Here is an 18,225-nt window from a genome sequence, read left to right on the forward strand (position 1 = left end):
TTCATAGTCTAGCTTTACTCCACAACAAGCCTCCCTCTGTTGGGCAGTCTGCTTTTTTTTTTTTTTTTTGACAGGCAGCTGCGCCTTTAAGAGCTGCACCCGCCCACTTGCTGCTGCGGATTGGCCGCCGCTCCTGTCAATCACTCGGCCTCCCCCCTCCCTCTCCCCTTGCAGTGGAAGGGCAGTCCCAGTCTGGCGCTGACGTCACGGCCCGTCTGGCTGCCTGGGGTTGGATCCGGCTGCAAGGCAATCTCCTTGGACTTGAGGAGGGGGAAGGAAGGACTGGAAGTCACTGAGTGCAAACCCAGGCTGGGAGTGGAGCTGTGGACTTGTCCTCTGAGGCTGGGGCTCGCACTCTCCTCCAGTCCCAGTGTAGATGACAGAACCTGCTGGGACTGCTACAAAGTAACTCTGCTCCCCCCCATCCCAGCCCTGACTGCAATGTTCCAGCAAGAGCAGCACCCTGAGCCCTGTGGCACCCAGTGACCCTGTGCCTCTTCTTCAAGGAGTTGCTCTTCTTTAATGTATGACTTGATGGGTTTGAACAGCACCAGCTCTGCCATCCAGTCCAATGTCTCCTGCTCCTGCAACTGCAAGAGGTCCTTGTTCCAAAGCATGGAGATCAGTGAGTACCCCCTGTCTGTGGGTGTGCGGGCGGGTCTGTGGAGGCAGTTGGCAGCTTCTTGGCACTTGTGCTGGCTCCACAGAAACTTTTCCTGGAGTTGGCTGTACATTGTGTAGTATAGGAGGAAGGGGAGGGGGAGTCTCCTCCATTCTGCAGGCTCAGCTCTCCTCTGCCTCTCTGTTACTACTATTAGTGTTACTTTTTAGGGTTTTCTTGATACATTGTTGCTCCTGTATTGTGATTGTTAGGAGCAGTAATGGCTAGAGAGGGACCCCCATTTTTCTCTCGCCCAGAAGCGATCCTTCTCGGCAGATTCGAGTCCAGACGCGTCCCTTTAAGCCGCCACCTTTTATTTCTGTGTGTTTGGATGTAAATGCCCTGATTGTTCCCAGTGTACTTGGCACTTTCCAGTTTGACTATTTCAGGGAGGGGACGCGTCAATGTCATCCTTGTTGAGTTTTGACTCTGGTTGGGGGCTTATTAACTCTTTCTTGCCTGGGTCTGATGCATTTATCTGGTTTGGAGGTTTATCACCCCCTTATGTTATTAAACTCCTTTTTGTTTTTTTTTGTTTTTGTTTTGTTTAAAGAGTTGTGTACATCGCTGTATAAGCGCCCCCCCCCCTTCAGAGCCCTACTCCTTTTCAGAACATCCTCACGTCACCCCGTATCTCTTCAGAACCCCCCCCCCCCTTCCTTTTGCCACCGTCTTGCAGACCCCAATCACATCCCTGTGGACCCTTTCTTCAGCCCTGTAGACCTCATTTTGCTGCCCCTCCGGGGCCCCCCCTCATCTTCATAGATCCCTGTTTGCAGCGCTGTAGACCACCCTCCAGACCCCTGAATCTTTGTAGACCTCTTCCACGTCGTCGTACACCCCCCGTTCAAAGTCCTCTACATGCTTTGCAGACCCCCTGCAAAGCCCTTGAACCCATCGGACCGCCATCACATCCCTGTAGACCCCCCTCCGGAGCACTGCAGCTTTATAGACCCCACCGCAGTCCCATAAGACCCTTTTTATAAACTTCAAAAGGTCCCACTACTTCCCGCTTGCTGGCCCTTTTTGTCCATATTGCTGTATTTCCCCCCGATTTTTTTTATTTGTTTATTTTCCACCCCTTCCCAGTGACCTCAGCCGCCAGAGTCTGCGACACTGAGACAACGTCTCCAAAACTTGTTTTTTCTTTCTTTCTTTCTTTCCTTTTTTTTTTTTTTTTTTTTGCGCACAGAAACTCTTACATAAAGCAGGATTAATCACCTTTTCCATAGAGTCTGGAATGCAGTGGAAGGATTGCTGCACCCCAGGGGTGACTCTCACTGGCTCTAGCTGCACTAGCCCCCGTTGCATAGGAAAACTTCAAATAAAATGGGGGCTCGCTAAATGTTTTTGTGAGTTCTCCCAGGAAGCAGAGAATTTACTGCGTAAGTTTTAATAGCGTGGGGCGAGACGTTTCCTATAGCTGCAGCCTGGGTTTAATGTCCCTGCACTGAAGTCTAAGAGGGATTATGGTGACTGCACCAAAATATTTGGGAGATGGGAGGAAGCGGGGGCACCCTGTGGCTTGCGGTGTCTACCGCAACAATGCTTTGTCCTCCACAGCAGCACAGTGTATTTAAGGAGGCAGGATAGAATCCCATTATTCTCGCTCTTTAGGGGGATGAGTTTGATTCTGTGTCGACCACAACACTTTTGACTCTTTGTTGCACTGTCCGTTATCAGCATCGGGCTGGAAATCCGTTATTTTAACTAGTTAAATACCCGAGTGTTGCTGGACTAATGGATGTCATTGGTGACATTGTGTAGACCTATGAAAGCGAGACAGAGCTGAGGATTTCGGGGTCATCGGGGGGTTATGGCAGGTGGAGGCTGGAGCACCTCGATATGCAGTGATTATTGACCTGCGGTTATAAATATCGACTTGTTGTTCCACTATGTAGTGGATGATAGGGGTTGACGTCTTTATAGATGTTGGAATCCTGAAGACGTAGCGGAAAGAGTAAAAATCTAATGCTGAAAGAATCAGTGGGTTAGTGCCAGTTCATTGGCTTTACTCATGTCATACAATATCTACATGCACACCTATTCCAGTATACTAATGTGTGCGTGTTAAAGATGTGTGCATGTCTGTGAAAACGTATATATGTACATGGATGTAGATGGATGCATATGTAGGTATATGTGTCCTTGTCTATCTGTGTACATAGGAGGATATATCTGTATAGATGGATGTGTAAATGTGTTTATCTGTGTGTGTATGTATGTGTTGGATGTGTATATGTGTCCTTGTCTATCTATATATGTATGTATCTATGTAGATATACATATGCATACATAGGAGTGTATATCTGTGTAGATGGATGTGTATATGTGTCTGTATATGGATGTGTATATGTGTCTATATGGATGTGTATATGTGTCTGTCTGTGTAGATGGATGTGTATATGTGTCTGTCTGTGTAGATGGATGTGTATATGTGTCTGTCCGTGTAGATGGATGTGTATATGTCTGTCCGTGTAGATGGATGTGTATATGGGTCTGTCCGTGTAGATAATTGTGTATATGGGTCTGTCCGTGTAGATAATTGTGTATATGGGTCTGTCCGTGTAGATAATTGTGTATATGGGTCTGTCTGTGTAGATGGATGTGTATATGGGTCTGTCTGTGTAGATGGATGTGTATATGGGTCTGTCTGTGTAGATGGATGTGTATATGGGTCTGTCCGTGTAGATGGATGTGTATATGTCTGTCCGTGTAGATGGATGTGTATATGGGTCTGTCCGTGTAGATAATTGTGTATATGGGTCTGTCCGTGTAGATAATTGTGTATATGGGTCTGTCCGTGTAGATAATTGTGTATATGGGTCTGTCTGTGTAGATGGATGTGTATATGGGTCTGTCTGTGTAGATGGATGTGTATATGGGTCTGTCTGTGTAGATGGATGTGTATATGGGTCTGTCTGTGTAGATGGATGTGTATATGGGTCTGTCCGTGTAGATGGATGTGTATATGGGTCTGTCCGTGTAGATGGATGTGTATATGGGTCTGTCCGTGTAGATGGATGTGTATATGGGTCTGTCCGTGTAGATGGATGTGTATATGGGTCTGTCCGTGTAGATGGATGTGTATATGGGTCTGTCCGTGTAGATGGATGTGTATATGGGGTCTGTCCGTGTAGATGGATGTGTATATGGTGTCTGTCTGTGTAGATGGATGTGTATATGGTGTCTGTCTGTGTAGATGGATGTGTATATGGTGTCTGTCTGTGTAGATGGATGTGTATATGGTGTCTGTCTGTGTAGATGGATGTGTATATGGGTCTGTCCGTGTAGATGGATGTGTATATGGGTCTGTCCGTGTAGATGGATGTGTATATGGGTCTGTCCGTGTAGATGGATGTGTATATGTAGTCCGTGTCCTTGTGTGTGCAGATCTCTGTATATAACATTCCAGATGGGTTTTTCATTGGCGGATCATGCAGCGCGCCGTCCCTGTCACGGTCTGATGTCCGTTGACTCAGAGATGACTGGAGGACAGAGCCCAGAAATATATGAGTCAGTATACGGAGGGCAATTACTTGTGGCAGACGCTCTGTAAGCAGAAGATGCCATTGGTTTTCCCCCAGGTGAAGTGCTAGAGTCCTCAGCGCCCGCAGTCCCAGCTTTATGGCGTCTTTCAGGGACAGATTTCGCTTTGGAGTGTATTTCCTAGTGGTTTTTAGGATATGAGCATTAATGTCGCTGCGCTGCATCCTCAGTGGTTCTGTCACTGTGTGTGACTAGTCTGTATGATGGTCACACATACCTGTATCACATTGTCTATAACGATGTAGCAGAGCGGAGTTTGTCCTTGGATACCAGTCACTTTGATAGCATAACACGTTGTCTGGGGTTTTACATAGGACTTTACTCGAACTGTCTCTTAACATAGTGCACAAAAGGACAAGATTAGTCACAAATGCAGCTCTGCTGGATCTGTATATTGAACAATACCACGTATACCAATTTATCATTTCCGCCATCAAAGTAAAATGTCACCATAACACCCGGCGTTTATTTCATAAGCGGACCACTTTCAAGGATAATATGCGCTATGAAATATGTTGGCTTATACCATGCAGTGTCATTGGGAAAACAACGGTAAATTATCAGCCTCAGACCAGGATCCCAATTTTTCTGGCTCTCCTTGTAGGATCGGTTCCAAGACTGCTGTGTCGATTTACAATACTGACGCTGCTGGGCTGAGTTTGTCCTCTGGCACGACTCCCTCTAACACCATGCTGTGTCATCTGCAATGTTCCATACCACCGTAGCTAAACCTGCTGCGTTATAGAGGTAATGCAATGTCCAGAGACTAAAGTGACAAACTCAGCTCTGCTACATCTATGCCTTAACGCTGCTGTAAGGGGTTAACCTTCATCTGATGTTTGCTTAGGCATTCATTCTTATTACATTTGTCACCCATGTTGCTGTATTAGGGCATTGCATAAGTTCTCCACCCCCTCTCCATCCCTGCGAAGGTCATTAAGACAAGAAAATTGTCAAAAGTCATCAACTGTAGCCATCAGAGAATCGTGGCGTCGTCAGCTTGTATATAGAAAGCCGCGTACGCGATCCTAGCACAGCCGTACCGGTATCCCCATCCACCTGTCAGTCTGATACCTGCACCAGAGACATGGTTACCGTGTCCTAAAGCCATGGAAGACGCTTCCTAAGAAGTTACATTCAGTGTCAGTGACCCCCTGGGCAATTATAGGATTCAGTTTGAGTCTTGCCAAAAAAAAAACATCTTTAGAGGAATTTCTCCTTCCCTAATCTTCCTTTCAGCCTCCGCTCTCAAGAACGAGCGTGAAATCGCGGTTTGCGGTGAATTTATTTCACGGACATTTAATAAATACATGCGTGGGATTGAAGACCCGTCGCTGGTCATGGCCCTGGACAGTAGATTAGGCTATGAGGATACATAAGTAACTGTAGGGCTATTCGGTCCACATGTACGTAACTACAGTCATGGCGCAGAAGTGGACAGATCCGATATCATAAGACATTTGGTTGCGCAAAACATCATTGATCTAAAGTGATGTGCACCGGTCCGGGGGGGGGGAGCTAAATTTTGTTTTATTATGGCAGCCTAATATGCCAGGCAGGTTAGGCTCTTCTCTAAAACCTGTCCGTTTTTTTTTTTTAAGGGAGAAAACATATTTATAAGGAAAAACAATGGAAAACTTTTTTTTATATTTTTTTTCTTTAGATATAAAAGAATAAACTGAATAATAAACAGGAAAATATAGCAAGTGCAATGCCCGGATGAGGTGCAGTGCCAATGCCAGTCTGTGGTACAGATAAGTTTGCTCCAGACGCTACCCTTCGCTGTCACATTGCATGTAGGTTATGCGTTAGCTCATCGCGACGTCCCGATCTCACAGGACAGCAGCATCTTGCAGACGTCTGTCTTTTTTTTTTTTTCTCCCGTCTGGGGGCAAATAACCAGACGTTGCGTGAGCTCGTTCATAAACAGTCTGCAAAACCTGCCGGGCTGAGCTGCCAATGAGCGCCCTGTCTGCAGCTGCTGCAGAACCTCTTGGATAACAGAAAGATGCACTGTTGCAAAGCAGAACAACAGGGTAATGTTATTGGCCAATGATGCATTTCTTTTTTCTGTCCGGCCCTGCACCAGTCTTTCCCATAGATTCACCAGTCCTAGACCGATGGTGAATGATGGATAATGGAGGCTTCTATAGCAAAAAAAACTGTCATTTCAGGCCAGTGGTGCTAGGTTGTTGGGTGAAGATTTAGGCCCCATGCGCACAACCGTATCCGTTTTGCGGTCCGCAAATCGTGGCTCTGCGAAATACGAATGTAGTGTGTGTGTGCGCGCTGTCCACATTTTTTATTTATTTTTTGCAGACCCATTGACTTATGGAACTATCTTTTTGCAGAACGGACATACGGATACGGTAAGCACACAGATGATCAGTGTGCTTTCCACATGCGTATGTCTGTTCCACAAAATACGGACCCATTGAAGTCAACGAGTATGCAAAAAATGTGGATGCAACACAAACAGTATCCGTACTTTGCGTGTGCATGAGGTTTTTTGGTGAGCCCACTATGTATCTGTATCTGATCCCCATGTGCTGAGTATTGTGTAATGTAACCCGTTGCTCCCTGTTACCTGCCATTTCAGGCCAGGAGAGATGACCACAATCTGTTGATCCCTTCTATCAGCAATTTCAGGCTGGGGAGAGGCTGACTAGTGTTCTTCAATGGGATGAGGACATGTGGTAGGGCCTGCCCTGCCCACCATGATCTCCAGTCCTGAAAACCTCTAGAGACAATATGTATTGTGATTACATGCAGGTTAAGTACCCCTTTAAGTGCACTGTATGGCACTACTACCTTCCTGCTCTATGTAAGAGCTCAGGCTGCAGATTAAGGCTACTTTCACACTCGCGTTTTGGCTTTCCGTTTGTGAGATCCGTTCAGGACTCTCACAAGCGGTCCAAAACGGATCAGTTTGCGTTCTAAAGCATTCTGAATGGAAAAGGATCCGCTCAGAATGCATCAGTTTGCATCAGTTCCGTCTCCATTCCGCTTTAGAGACGGACACCAGTGTTTTGGTGTCCGTCTGATGAAACTGAGCCAAAACGGATCTGGCACAATAGAAAACGGATCCGTCCTCCATTGACTTTCAATGGTGTTCAAGACGGATCCGTCTTGGCTATGTTAAAGATAATACAAACGGATCCGTTCTGAACGAATGCAGACGGTAGTATTATCTGACCGGATCCATCCATGACGGATCAGCACAAAACGCGATTGTGAAAGTAGCCTTAGTTGGGTTTGTTGCCTGGTTTCTTGCGCAAGCAGCGAGTCCTGGCAAGCCTCAACTCTCATCCTTGTGTCCTCTTGGATGCTGAGATCTGGTGTCTGTTCTGCAAATCTAATTTTAACAGGAAAAGAACAGAATTTGGAACATCACGAGAGAGAAGGGGGGAAAAAAAACCACTCACAGGCCCAGATCTGAGATCTGCACATATGTTCCCAAACCCACGGCAGCTTGTGGTGTTATGTCACCTGTAGTTACCACATCCTGCTAACCTGCTCCTTGCTGGACGCTGCCAGGAAGGAAACAGACGTGCCATCCACACCCGCCTTCCGTGACCTCACTTGGAGCTGCGGCACTATGAGCCAGGTGTAAAGGGACATTGGGGGAGATTTATCAAGTGGTGAGAAGGAAAACTGGCCTAGTTGCCCATAGCAACCAGTCAGATTCAACCTTTCATTTTGCAGAGCTCCTATGGAAAATTAAAGTTGAAATCTGATTGGTTGCTATGGGAAACTAGGCCACTTTTTTTTTTCTTTTCATCTCTTTTGATAAACCTTCCCTACGCTCTGCAGAAAAGCTTTCCCCTAAGGCCTCATGCACACGACAGTGTTTTTTCACTGTCAGTGATTTGGCTTCAGTGGTCCGTGTCCGATTTTGCTTCAGTTGTGTTTCCTTGTGTCTGTCTTAATTTTTTTTTTGGCTGACAGGGGGGAAAAAAAAGGAAGGTTAATAAAAAGTGTAATTTTATTGCACCAAGGTCTTGTAGAAAAAAACGGACGCGGACACGGATGACATACCAAATGTGCATCCGTTTTTTTTTTTTGACGGACCCATTGACTTGAATGGGTCCGTCCTCCGTTTTCCACTGACAAGAATAGGACAGGTTATATTTTTTTGACGGACTGGAATCACGGACGCGGAGAAAAAACGGAGGACTATCAGTTTTTGTTTCACAGCTCCATAGAAATGAATGGGACCTCTGCTAAACTGTGAAATATGACGGAACGGACGCAGATGCACACAACGGTCGTGTGCATGAGGCCTAAAAATGTGATCTCAGTCCCTCCAAGGTTTGCTGTGTGTCCAGAGAGGTCCCTGCCAGTCATGGCGATCTCTACAGCCATAACTGTATTATTGGCTTTCTATTCACACAGCAGAAAGCTGATGATAATCAGTTTTAGGGCTCTTCATCATCTCACATCACCTCTTCTTCTGGTAGTTTCCATTTCAGGTGGCACAGGAGGATTTGCCAAACTGCCACAGGAAAGGCTGGAATTGGCAATCAATAACCCTCGTCTACCCCATAGTAAAATGGGGTATTTAACCACCTCCGGACCGCCTAACGCAGGATCGCGTTCCGGAGGTGGCAGCGCTGCGCACAGTCACGCATATACGCGTCATCTCGCGAGACGCGAGATTTCCTGTGAACGCGCGCACACAGGCGCGCGCGCTCACAGGAACGGAAGGTAAGAGAGTTGATCTCCAGCCTGCCAGCGGCGATCGTTCGCTGGCAGGCTGGAGATGTGTTTTTTTTAACCCCTAACAGGTATATTAGACGCTGTTTTGATAACAGCGTCTAATATACCTGCTACCTGGTCCTCTGGTGGTCCCCTTTGTTTGGATCGACCACCAGAGGACACAGGTAGCTCAGTAAAGTAGCACCAAGCACCACTACACTACACTACACCCCCCCCCCATCACTTATTAACCCCTTATTAGCCCCTGATCACCCCTAATCACCCCTGATCACCCCATATAGACTCCCTGATCACCCCCCTGTCATTGATTACCCCCCTGTCATTGATCAACCCCCTGTAAAGCTCCATTCAGACGTCCGCATGATTTTTACGGATCCACTGATAGATGGATCGGATCCGCAAAACGCATCCGGACGTCTGAATGAAGCCTTACAGGGGCATGATCAATGACTGTGGTGATCACCCCATATAGACTCCCTGATCACCCCCCTGTCATTGATTACCCCCCTGTAAAGCTCCATTCAGATGTCCGCATGATTTTTACGGATGCACTGATACATGGATCGGATCCGCAAAACGCATCCGGTCGTCTGAATGAAGCCTTACAGGGGCATGATCAATGACTGTGGTGATCACCCCCCTGTCATTGATTACCCCCCTGTAAAGCTCCATTCAGATGTCCGCATGATTTTTACGGATGCACTGATAGATGGATCGGATCCGCAAAACGCATCCGGACGTCTGAATGAAGCCTTACAGGGGCATGATCAATGACTGTGGTGATCACCCCATATAGACTCCCTGATCACCCCCCCTGTCATTGATTACCCCCCTGTCATTGATTACCCCCCTGTAAAGCTCCATTCAGATGTCCGCATGATTTTTACGGATGCACTGATAGATGGATCGGATCCGCAAAACGCATCCGGACGTCTGAATGAAGCCTTACAGGGGCATGATCAATGACTGTGGTGATCACCCCATATAGACTCCCTGATCACCCCCCTGTAAAGCTCCATTCAGATGTCCGCATGATTTTTACGGATGCACTGATACATGGATCGGATCCGCAAAACGCATCCGGTCGTCTGAATGAAGCCTTACAGGGGCATGATCAATGACTGTGGTGATCACCCCCCTGTCATTGATTACCCCCCTGTAAAGCTCCATTCAGATGTCCGCATGATTTTTACGGATGCACTGATAGATGGATCCGATCCGCAAAATGCATCCGGACGTCTGAATGAAGCCTTACAGGGGCATGATCAATGACTGTGGTGATCACCCCATATAGACTCCCTGATCACCCCCCTGTCATTGATCACCCCCCTGTCATTGATTACCCCCCTGTAAAGCTCCATTCAGATGTCCGCATGATTTTTACGGATGCACTGATAGATGGATCCGATCCGCAAAACGCATCCGGACGTCTGAATGAAGCCTTACAGGGGCATGATCAATGACTGTGGTGATCACCCCATATAGACTCCCTGATCACCCCCCTGTCATTGATCACCCCCCTGTCATTGATTACCCCCCTGTAAAGCTCCATTCAGATGTCCGCATGATTTTTACGGATGCACTGATAGATGGATCGGATCCGCAAAACGCATCCGGACGTCTGAATGAAGCCTTACACGGGCGTGATCAATGACTGTGGTTATCACCCCATATAGACTCCCTGATCACCCCCCTGTCATTGATCACCCCCCTGTCATTGATCACCCCCCTGTCATTGATCACCCCCCTGTCATTGATCACCCCCCTGTCATTTATCACCCCCCTGTCATTTATCACCCCCCTGTCATTTAGCACCCCCCTGTCATTTAGCACCCCTCTGTAAGGCTCCATTCAGATATTTTTTTGGCCCAAGTTAGCAGAATTTTTTTTTTTTTTTCTTACAAAGTCTCATATTCCACTAACTTGTGTCAAAAAATAAAATCTCACATGAACTCACCATACCCCTCACGGAATCCAAATGCGTAAAATTTTTTAGACATTTATATTCCAGACTTCTTCTCACGCTTTAGGGCCCCTAGAATGCCAGGGCAGTATAAATACCCCACATGTGACCCCATTTCGGAAAGAAGACACCCCCAGGTATTCCGTGAGGGGCATATTGAGTCCATGAAAGATTGAAATTTTTGTCCCAAGTTAGCGGAACGGGAGACTTTGTGAGAAAAAAATTAAAAATATCAATTTCCGCTAACTTGTGCCAAAAAAAAAAAATTTCTATGAACTCGCCATGCCCCTCATTGAATACCTTGGGGTGTCTTCTTTCCAAAATGGGGTCACATGTGGGGTATTTATACTGCCCTGGCATTCTAGGGGCCCCAAAGCGTGAGAAGAAGTCTGGTATCCAAATGTCTAAAAATGCCCTCCTAAAAGGAATTTGGGCACCTTTGCGCATCTAGGCTGCAAAAAAGTGTCACACATCTGGTATCGCCGTACTCAGGAGAAGTTGGGGAATGTGTTTTGGGGTGTCATTTTACATATACCCATGCTGGGTGAGAGAAATATCTTGGTCAAATGCCAACTTTGTATAAAAAAATGGGAAAAGTTGTCTTTTGCCAAGATATTTCTCTCACCCAGCATGGGTATATGTAAAATGACACCCCAAAACACATTCCCCAACTTCTCCTGAATACGGCGATACCACATGTGTGACACTTTTTTGCAGCCTAGGTGGGCAAAGGGGCCCATATTCCAAAGAGCACCTTTAGGATTTCACAGGTCATTTACCTACTTACCACACATTAGGGCCCCTGGAAAATGCCAGGGCAGTATAACTACCCCACAAGTGACCCCATTTTGGAAAGAAGACACCCCAAGGTATTCTGTGAGGGGCATGGCGAGTTCCTAGAATTTTTTATTTTTTGTCACAAGTTAGTGGAAAATGCTTATTTTTTTTTTTTATTTTTTTTTCATACAAAGTCTCTGTGACAAAAAATAAAAACTTCCATGAACTCACTTTGCCCATCAGCGAATACCTTGGGGTCTCTTCTTTCCAAAATGGGGTCACTTGTGGGGTAGTTATACTGCCCTGGCATTCTAGGGGCCCAAATGTGTGGTAAGGAGTTTGAAATCAAATTCTGTAAAAAATGACCTGTGAAATCCGAAAGGTGCTCTTTTGAATATGGGCCCCTTTGCCCACCTCGGCTGCAAAAAAGTGTCACACATCTGGTATCTCCGTAATCGGGAGAAGTTGGGGAATGTGTTTTGGGGTGTCATTTTACATATACCCATGCTGGGTGAGAGAAATATCTTGGCAAAAGACAACTTTTCCCATTTTTTTATACAAAGTTGGCATTTGACCAAGATATTTATCTCACCCAGCATGGGTATATGTAAAAAGACACCCCAAAACACATTCCTCAACTTCTCCTGAATACAGAGATACCAGATGTGTGACACTTTTTTGCAGCCTAGGTGGGCAAAGGGGCCCACATTCCAAAGAGCACCTTTCGGATTTCACAGGTCATTTACCTACTTACCACACATTTGGGCCCCTAGAATGCCAGGGCAGTATAACTACCACACAAGTGACCCCATTTTGGAAAGAAGAGACCCCAAGGTATTCGCTGATGGGCATAGTGAGTTCATGGAAGTTTTTATTTTTTGTCACAAGTTTGTGGAATATGAGACTTTGTATGAAAAAAAAAAAAAAAAAAAAAAATCATCATTTTCCACTAACTTGTGACAAAAAATAAAAAATTCTAGGAACTCGCCATGCCCCTCACGGAATACCTTGGGGTGTCTTCTTTCCAAAATGGGGTCACTTGTGGGGTAGTTATACTGCCCTGGTATTCTAGGGGCCCAAATGTGTGGTAAGGAGTTTGAAATCAAATTCAGGAAAAAATGAGGAGTGAAATCCGAAAGGTGCTCTTTGGAATATGGGCCCCTTTGCCCACCTAGGCTGCAAAAAAGTGTCACACATCTGGTATCCCCGTACTCAGGAGAAGTTGAGGAATGTGTTTTGGGGTGTCTTTTTACATATACCCATGCTGGGTGAGATAAATATCTTGGTCAAATGACAACTTTGTATAAAAAAATGGGAAAAGTTGTCTTTTGCCAAGATATTTCTCTCACCCAGCATGGGTATATATAAAATGACACCCCAAAACACATTCCCCACCTTCTCCTGAGTACGGAGATACCAGATGTGTGACACTTTTTTGCAGCCTAGGTGGGCAAAGGGGCCCATATTCCAAAGAGCACCTTTCGGATTTCACAGGTCATTTTTTACAGAATTTGATTTCAAACTCCTTACCACACATTTGGGCCCCTAGAATGCCAGGGCAGTATAACTACCCCACAAGTGACCCCATTTTGGAAAGAAGAGACCCCAAGGTATTCGCTGATGGGCATAGTGAGTTCATAGAAGTTTTTATTTTTTGTCACAAGTTAGTGGAATATGAGACTTTGTAAGGAAAAAAAAAAAAAAAAAAAAAATCATCATTTTCCGCTAACTTGTGACAAAAAATAAAAAGTTCTATGAACTCACTATGCCCATCAGCGAATACCTTAGGGTGTGTACTTTCAGAAATGGGGTCATTTGTGGGGTGTTTGTACTGTCTGGGCATTGTAGAACCTCAGGAAACATGACAGGTGCTCAGAAAGTCAGAGCTGCTTCAAAAAGCGGAAATTCACATTTTTGTACCATAGTTTGTAAACGCTATAACTTTTACCCAAACCATTTTTTTTTTACCCAAACATTTTTTTTTTATCAAAGACATGTAGAACTATAAATTTAGAGCAAAATTTCTATATGGATGTCGTTTTTTTTGCAAAATTTTACAACTGAAAGTGAAAAATGTCATTTTTTTGCAAAAAAATCGTTAAATTTCGATTAATAACAAAAAAAGTAAAAATGTCAGCAGCAATGAAATACCACCAAATGAAAGCTCTATTAGTGAGAAGAAAAGGAGGTAAAATTCATTTGGGTGGTAAGTTGCATGACCGAGCAATAAACGGTGAAAGTAGTGTAGGTCAGAAGTGTAAAAAGTGGCCTGGTCTTTCAGGGTGTTTAAGCACTGGGGGCTGAGGTGGTTAAAGAGGACCTTTCACCGATTCTTACCCTATGAACTAACTATACAGACATGTGGAGCGGCGCCCGGGGATCTCACTGCACTTACTATTATCCCCGGGCGCCGCTCCGTTCTCCTGCTATGCCCTCCGGTATCTCCGCTCACTAAGTTATAGTAGGCGGAGATACCAGTCCCTAAGTTATGGTAGGCGGAGTCTGCCCTAGCGCTGGCCAATCGCAGCGCAGAGCTCACAGCCTGGGAGGTTATTTTCTCCCAGGCTGTGAGCTCTGCAATGCGATTGGCCAGCGTTAGGGCAGACTCCGCCTACCATAACTTAGGGAACGGAGATACCGGAGGACATAGCAGGAGAACGGAGCGGCGCCCGGGGATAATAGTAAGTGCAGTGAGATCCCCGGGCGCCGCTCCACATGTCTGTATACTTAGTTCATAGGGTAAGAATCGGTGAAAGGTCCTCTTTAAGGCTTGTAGCTATTGCCAGACCCCCATTTTGACATCATATGTCTATGAATGTCTTTCTACATAGAAGTCTGGGCTCCATGTCAGACCATTCATGAAGTTCTGCCAGTTCAGGCTGTGGAGCACTGCAGTATTTTTACAAAAGGGTAGTGTGGGAACCTCCCTGCGCCCCGGCGTCCATGCGTTTGACTGATGTCCACTCCTCCTTTTATAATGCTCTGGCACAAGCTGTTATCAGTCCTTCAAATCATTTGTTTTATACATGAAGATATCTTTTGTGGTCACCTTATAGTCTGCTGTGGTTTATTGACTGTATTTAAAATGCTATAGATCTGAGCTCCGGTTATGGTCACAAATGTGTCCGCAAGGTTTTCCTTGTATTTTTTAAATACAGTTTTAACTTATGTTGCAAAAAAAGCGATGTAGTCCTTGTGTAATAGGTGCATTCCCTGTGTTGTATGTAGTAGCGATTTACATTGTAAGCTCTGTTGTCCAATGAGATATGCATGGTAGATCTGTGGAGCAGAACAGGATAGTGCCATAATATATATTTACAAACCAATACAAGATGATCGCCATAAGGACGGAAACATGCATAAATAGCAATTTTAAAAACTATTCCTGTAAACATCACATCATAAAATGGATAAAATACTGTCCCCTATGTACAAGAATATAACTACTATAATACTGCCTCCTGTGTACAAAACATAGGTACTATAATACTGTCCCTATGTACAGTATTATAACTGCTATAATACTCCTATCTATGTTCATGAATATAACTACTATAATACTGCTCCCTGCGTAAAGGAATATAACTAGTATCCCCCTAATACTGCCCCCTATGTACAGGAATATAACTAGTATCCCCCTAATACTGCCCCCTATGTACAAGAATATAACTAGTATAATACCGCCCCATGTGCATGAATATAACTACTATAACACTGCCTCCTATGTACAAAAATATAACTACTATAATACTGCCTGCTATGTATAAGAATATATCTGCTATAATACTGTACCCTATGTACAAGAATATAGCGCCCTGTGCACTACCATTGTACATATAAGTATTTAGCTTTTACATTAATTGCTATATGGATAGTTATTTAACCACTGGTTTCTCAAGGACTCATAGGAGTAGCAGAATTCACGTTGATCTTGTAAATGCCGCAATCTATCGAACAGTTAGTATTCTATTCTTTGTCTAATTGTCTTAAATGCAGCACAGGAAAAAGGAGAATCATCACTGGTTTAATTTTGTGGATTTTAGCTCCATTCGGAAAGGCGCTTTCCACAGCGGCAAGCTGAGCTAACATTACAGTCGTATAGTTAACGAAAAAACAACATAATCATTTCTCGGCCATGAAATGAACCATTTATTATTCCCTTGATCACAGCTGGAACAATATCGCTACCTGGCAATCGCTTTGTGTAAAAATACCTGAATAGTGGCAATGGAAAGGTGAACTGAATTGGCATCCTCTAATCCCCATCATTCCTATATACTGATGTTGTAGACTGGCAGAGAATAATTTATTTCTAATCCAAAAAGTTGTAGAGTGCTTTGGGAATGTTAGGTGTGAGGTCTCACTGTTAGGAACCCCCTTGGTCTCCTGGCTCAAATTGCAGCCCATCTGGACTAATAATTGTACTGAATGTTGAGCAGTGCCAAACAGGGACGGAAATGCCCCAAAAGAAAAATATACCCTAGTAGGCTATTTGAAACGGATGGGGGTACTTGAAGTCTCTTGTGGACGTGGATTTTGTCCACTACTACATACTACTCTACAACTATGGTGGTGTGATTGCATCACTAGAAGTTGCCTCTGTAATCTTTATTTTCAGTTAATTATTTTTTTGAATTTTTGATGCTTCTTCAAACTTTAGTTTTCAAAAACAACCCCCCCCCCCCCCCCCCCCATGGTGCCAGATGGACTTGTGTGTGATTTAGCTCAATGTCCCTATTAAAAAAAAAAGATCAAAGTCCGGTCACATGTGAAGGTTAGGGGCAATGTGCTACCCTTTATAGAACAGGTCACCCACCCGAAAACCCAAACAAAGTATCTCCAGCTTTCCATTCTCTGATTCAATAGGATATGTTATGGAAGAGGTTGCCCCTGTCAATGCTCACTGGGTTTGGGGGCTTCTTAAACTTGGCTTGACCCTCTGAGGAACTAGATACGGTTCCCAAGGGAGGAATTATCTGGCAATCGCTGCTAAAGGATTCCAATATTTCTTTCCACCATCAAAGAAAATGTAGCATCTTATCCAGGATCATCTCTAGAGTCATATAGAACATTTTTGAACATTTTTGGTAAATTGTTTTGTTTTCAGTAACTTAGCTGGTGGTCTTTTTGAAGTTTTTGGCCTTGAAATGCTTCTTTTTGTAGAGTCCCCCTGTATGATCTGAGGTCAATCCTGTGTCTTGTTTTATTAGGGAATTTTTGTATCTGGTCTTTATGGTGTCTCCTGCAAAACTAGTGAAAGCCCCAGCTGTTAACATCCATGTCGCCTCCACATACCGTGACTTTAAGGACAAGGATCAGATCTGTGGGAAAGGTCTTTGTGAAGGTTATTAGTGAAGTTTAAAGGTCACTTATCTTATAAACCTCACAAAGGAACTGAGGATCGAGTCTTGTCCTCCAAGTATAATTGCTGGAAATCCTCAAAGGCAGCTTGACCCTCCCCTTTTTTAATTGTGTTTCAGATTGTTTTTGATGCTCTGGCAAATAAGTATTTTTCCAAAACTCTTAACAACCAAATATAATATGTAGCAACAACTCAGTACTGGGGGATGTAACTAGAGAATTTTTCAAGAAAATATTGATATGGACTTCCAATCATCTAGTTCTACAAAGGGTCTTCGTGACCTCCCATATTTGACCTGATTTGATAAAATCGTAACCTTTATCTTCCCCTTTCAGTACAAAATAATGTGGTCCATCACATCTGCTCTTTCATTTTGAGATTATGTATGCCAAAGGGTTCTGGTGTCTTTGGGTAAAGGGAGAGACAGAGAGAGCCTACCCTTTAAGGCGTGACCAGGATCCAGAATTGTTTGGAAAAATTGCCATTGGTATCACCACGATGAAGCTAAATCTGAAGCAGGATGGAAGTAGTTTTTTCAGTCGGCCCCATTATTTCTTCCTTTTGAGGTTTCGTATATTATAGCTTCCAGCCAGGTACTCATTTAATGGTGGACATATTAGGAAGATCAACTTGAAACACCTGGACCACCCTACAACAGTGGCCCCCCAATAACCTCTTTTCTAAAAACAGTGCTACACCTGACCATGTGTTGTATGTGGTCTTGCCGTTCAGTCCAATTGGCTTTAGTAGACAGTTAAACCCATGGACAGGTGTGGCATATTTTTTTTCTAATCCTGAACTACCCCTTTAAGCCTGTAATAGTTACCCAGCTATCCCATACACGAATTGACAGAAAATAGCATTTTTAGGATATTTTTTATTATGTGGCCCTCAGCCCTCTGTCTGCATCATGCCCTCCCGCCACTGGCTGGATATAAGACTGGATAGTGTCGCGCTCATATTAATTTTGCATCCTGATGAATCCATTTTTACATGAATTTGTACAAACATGTCTGGCGCTCTTTGTTCCTTCAGCTTCGCTCTCTAATTGATGTCTGTAAAAGCCCAAAGGTTTATTCTTGCGGAAAGCATGATTCATTTATCGGTGTCTACACCAGTCGCGCAGATCTTACTTATATTCCAAACCAGTCATACAAGCCAAAAGTGATTCACAGGCAGCAACTTGCACAAGAT

The 18,225-nt window shown here is 44.5% G+C and overlaps 1 protein-coding gene across 1 annotated transcript in view; it reads left to right on the forward strand.

Annotated features, from left to right (window-relative positions):
- Nucleotides 1–209: 209 nt before the first annotated feature.
- The window catches only part of PMEPA1 (prostate transmembrane protein, androgen induced 1), a 54,742-nt gene continuing 36,726 nt past the window's right edge, over nucleotides 210–18,225 (forward strand). The window contains exon 1 of the mRNA XM_040435081.1: nucleotides 210–625. Coding sequence (XP_040291015.1) covers nucleotides 523–625 — 103 coding nt within the window. The 5' untranslated portion in view covers nucleotides 210–522. The remainder of the gene's footprint in view (nucleotides 626–18,225) is intronic.

The sequence above is a fragment of the Bufo bufo genome, chromosome 6 (genome assembly GCF_905171765.1).
Source record: "Bufo bufo chromosome 6, aBufBuf1.1, whole genome shotgun sequence".
Classification (NCBI taxonomy): Eukaryota; Metazoa; Chordata; class Amphibia; order Anura; family Bufonidae; genus Bufo; species Bufo bufo.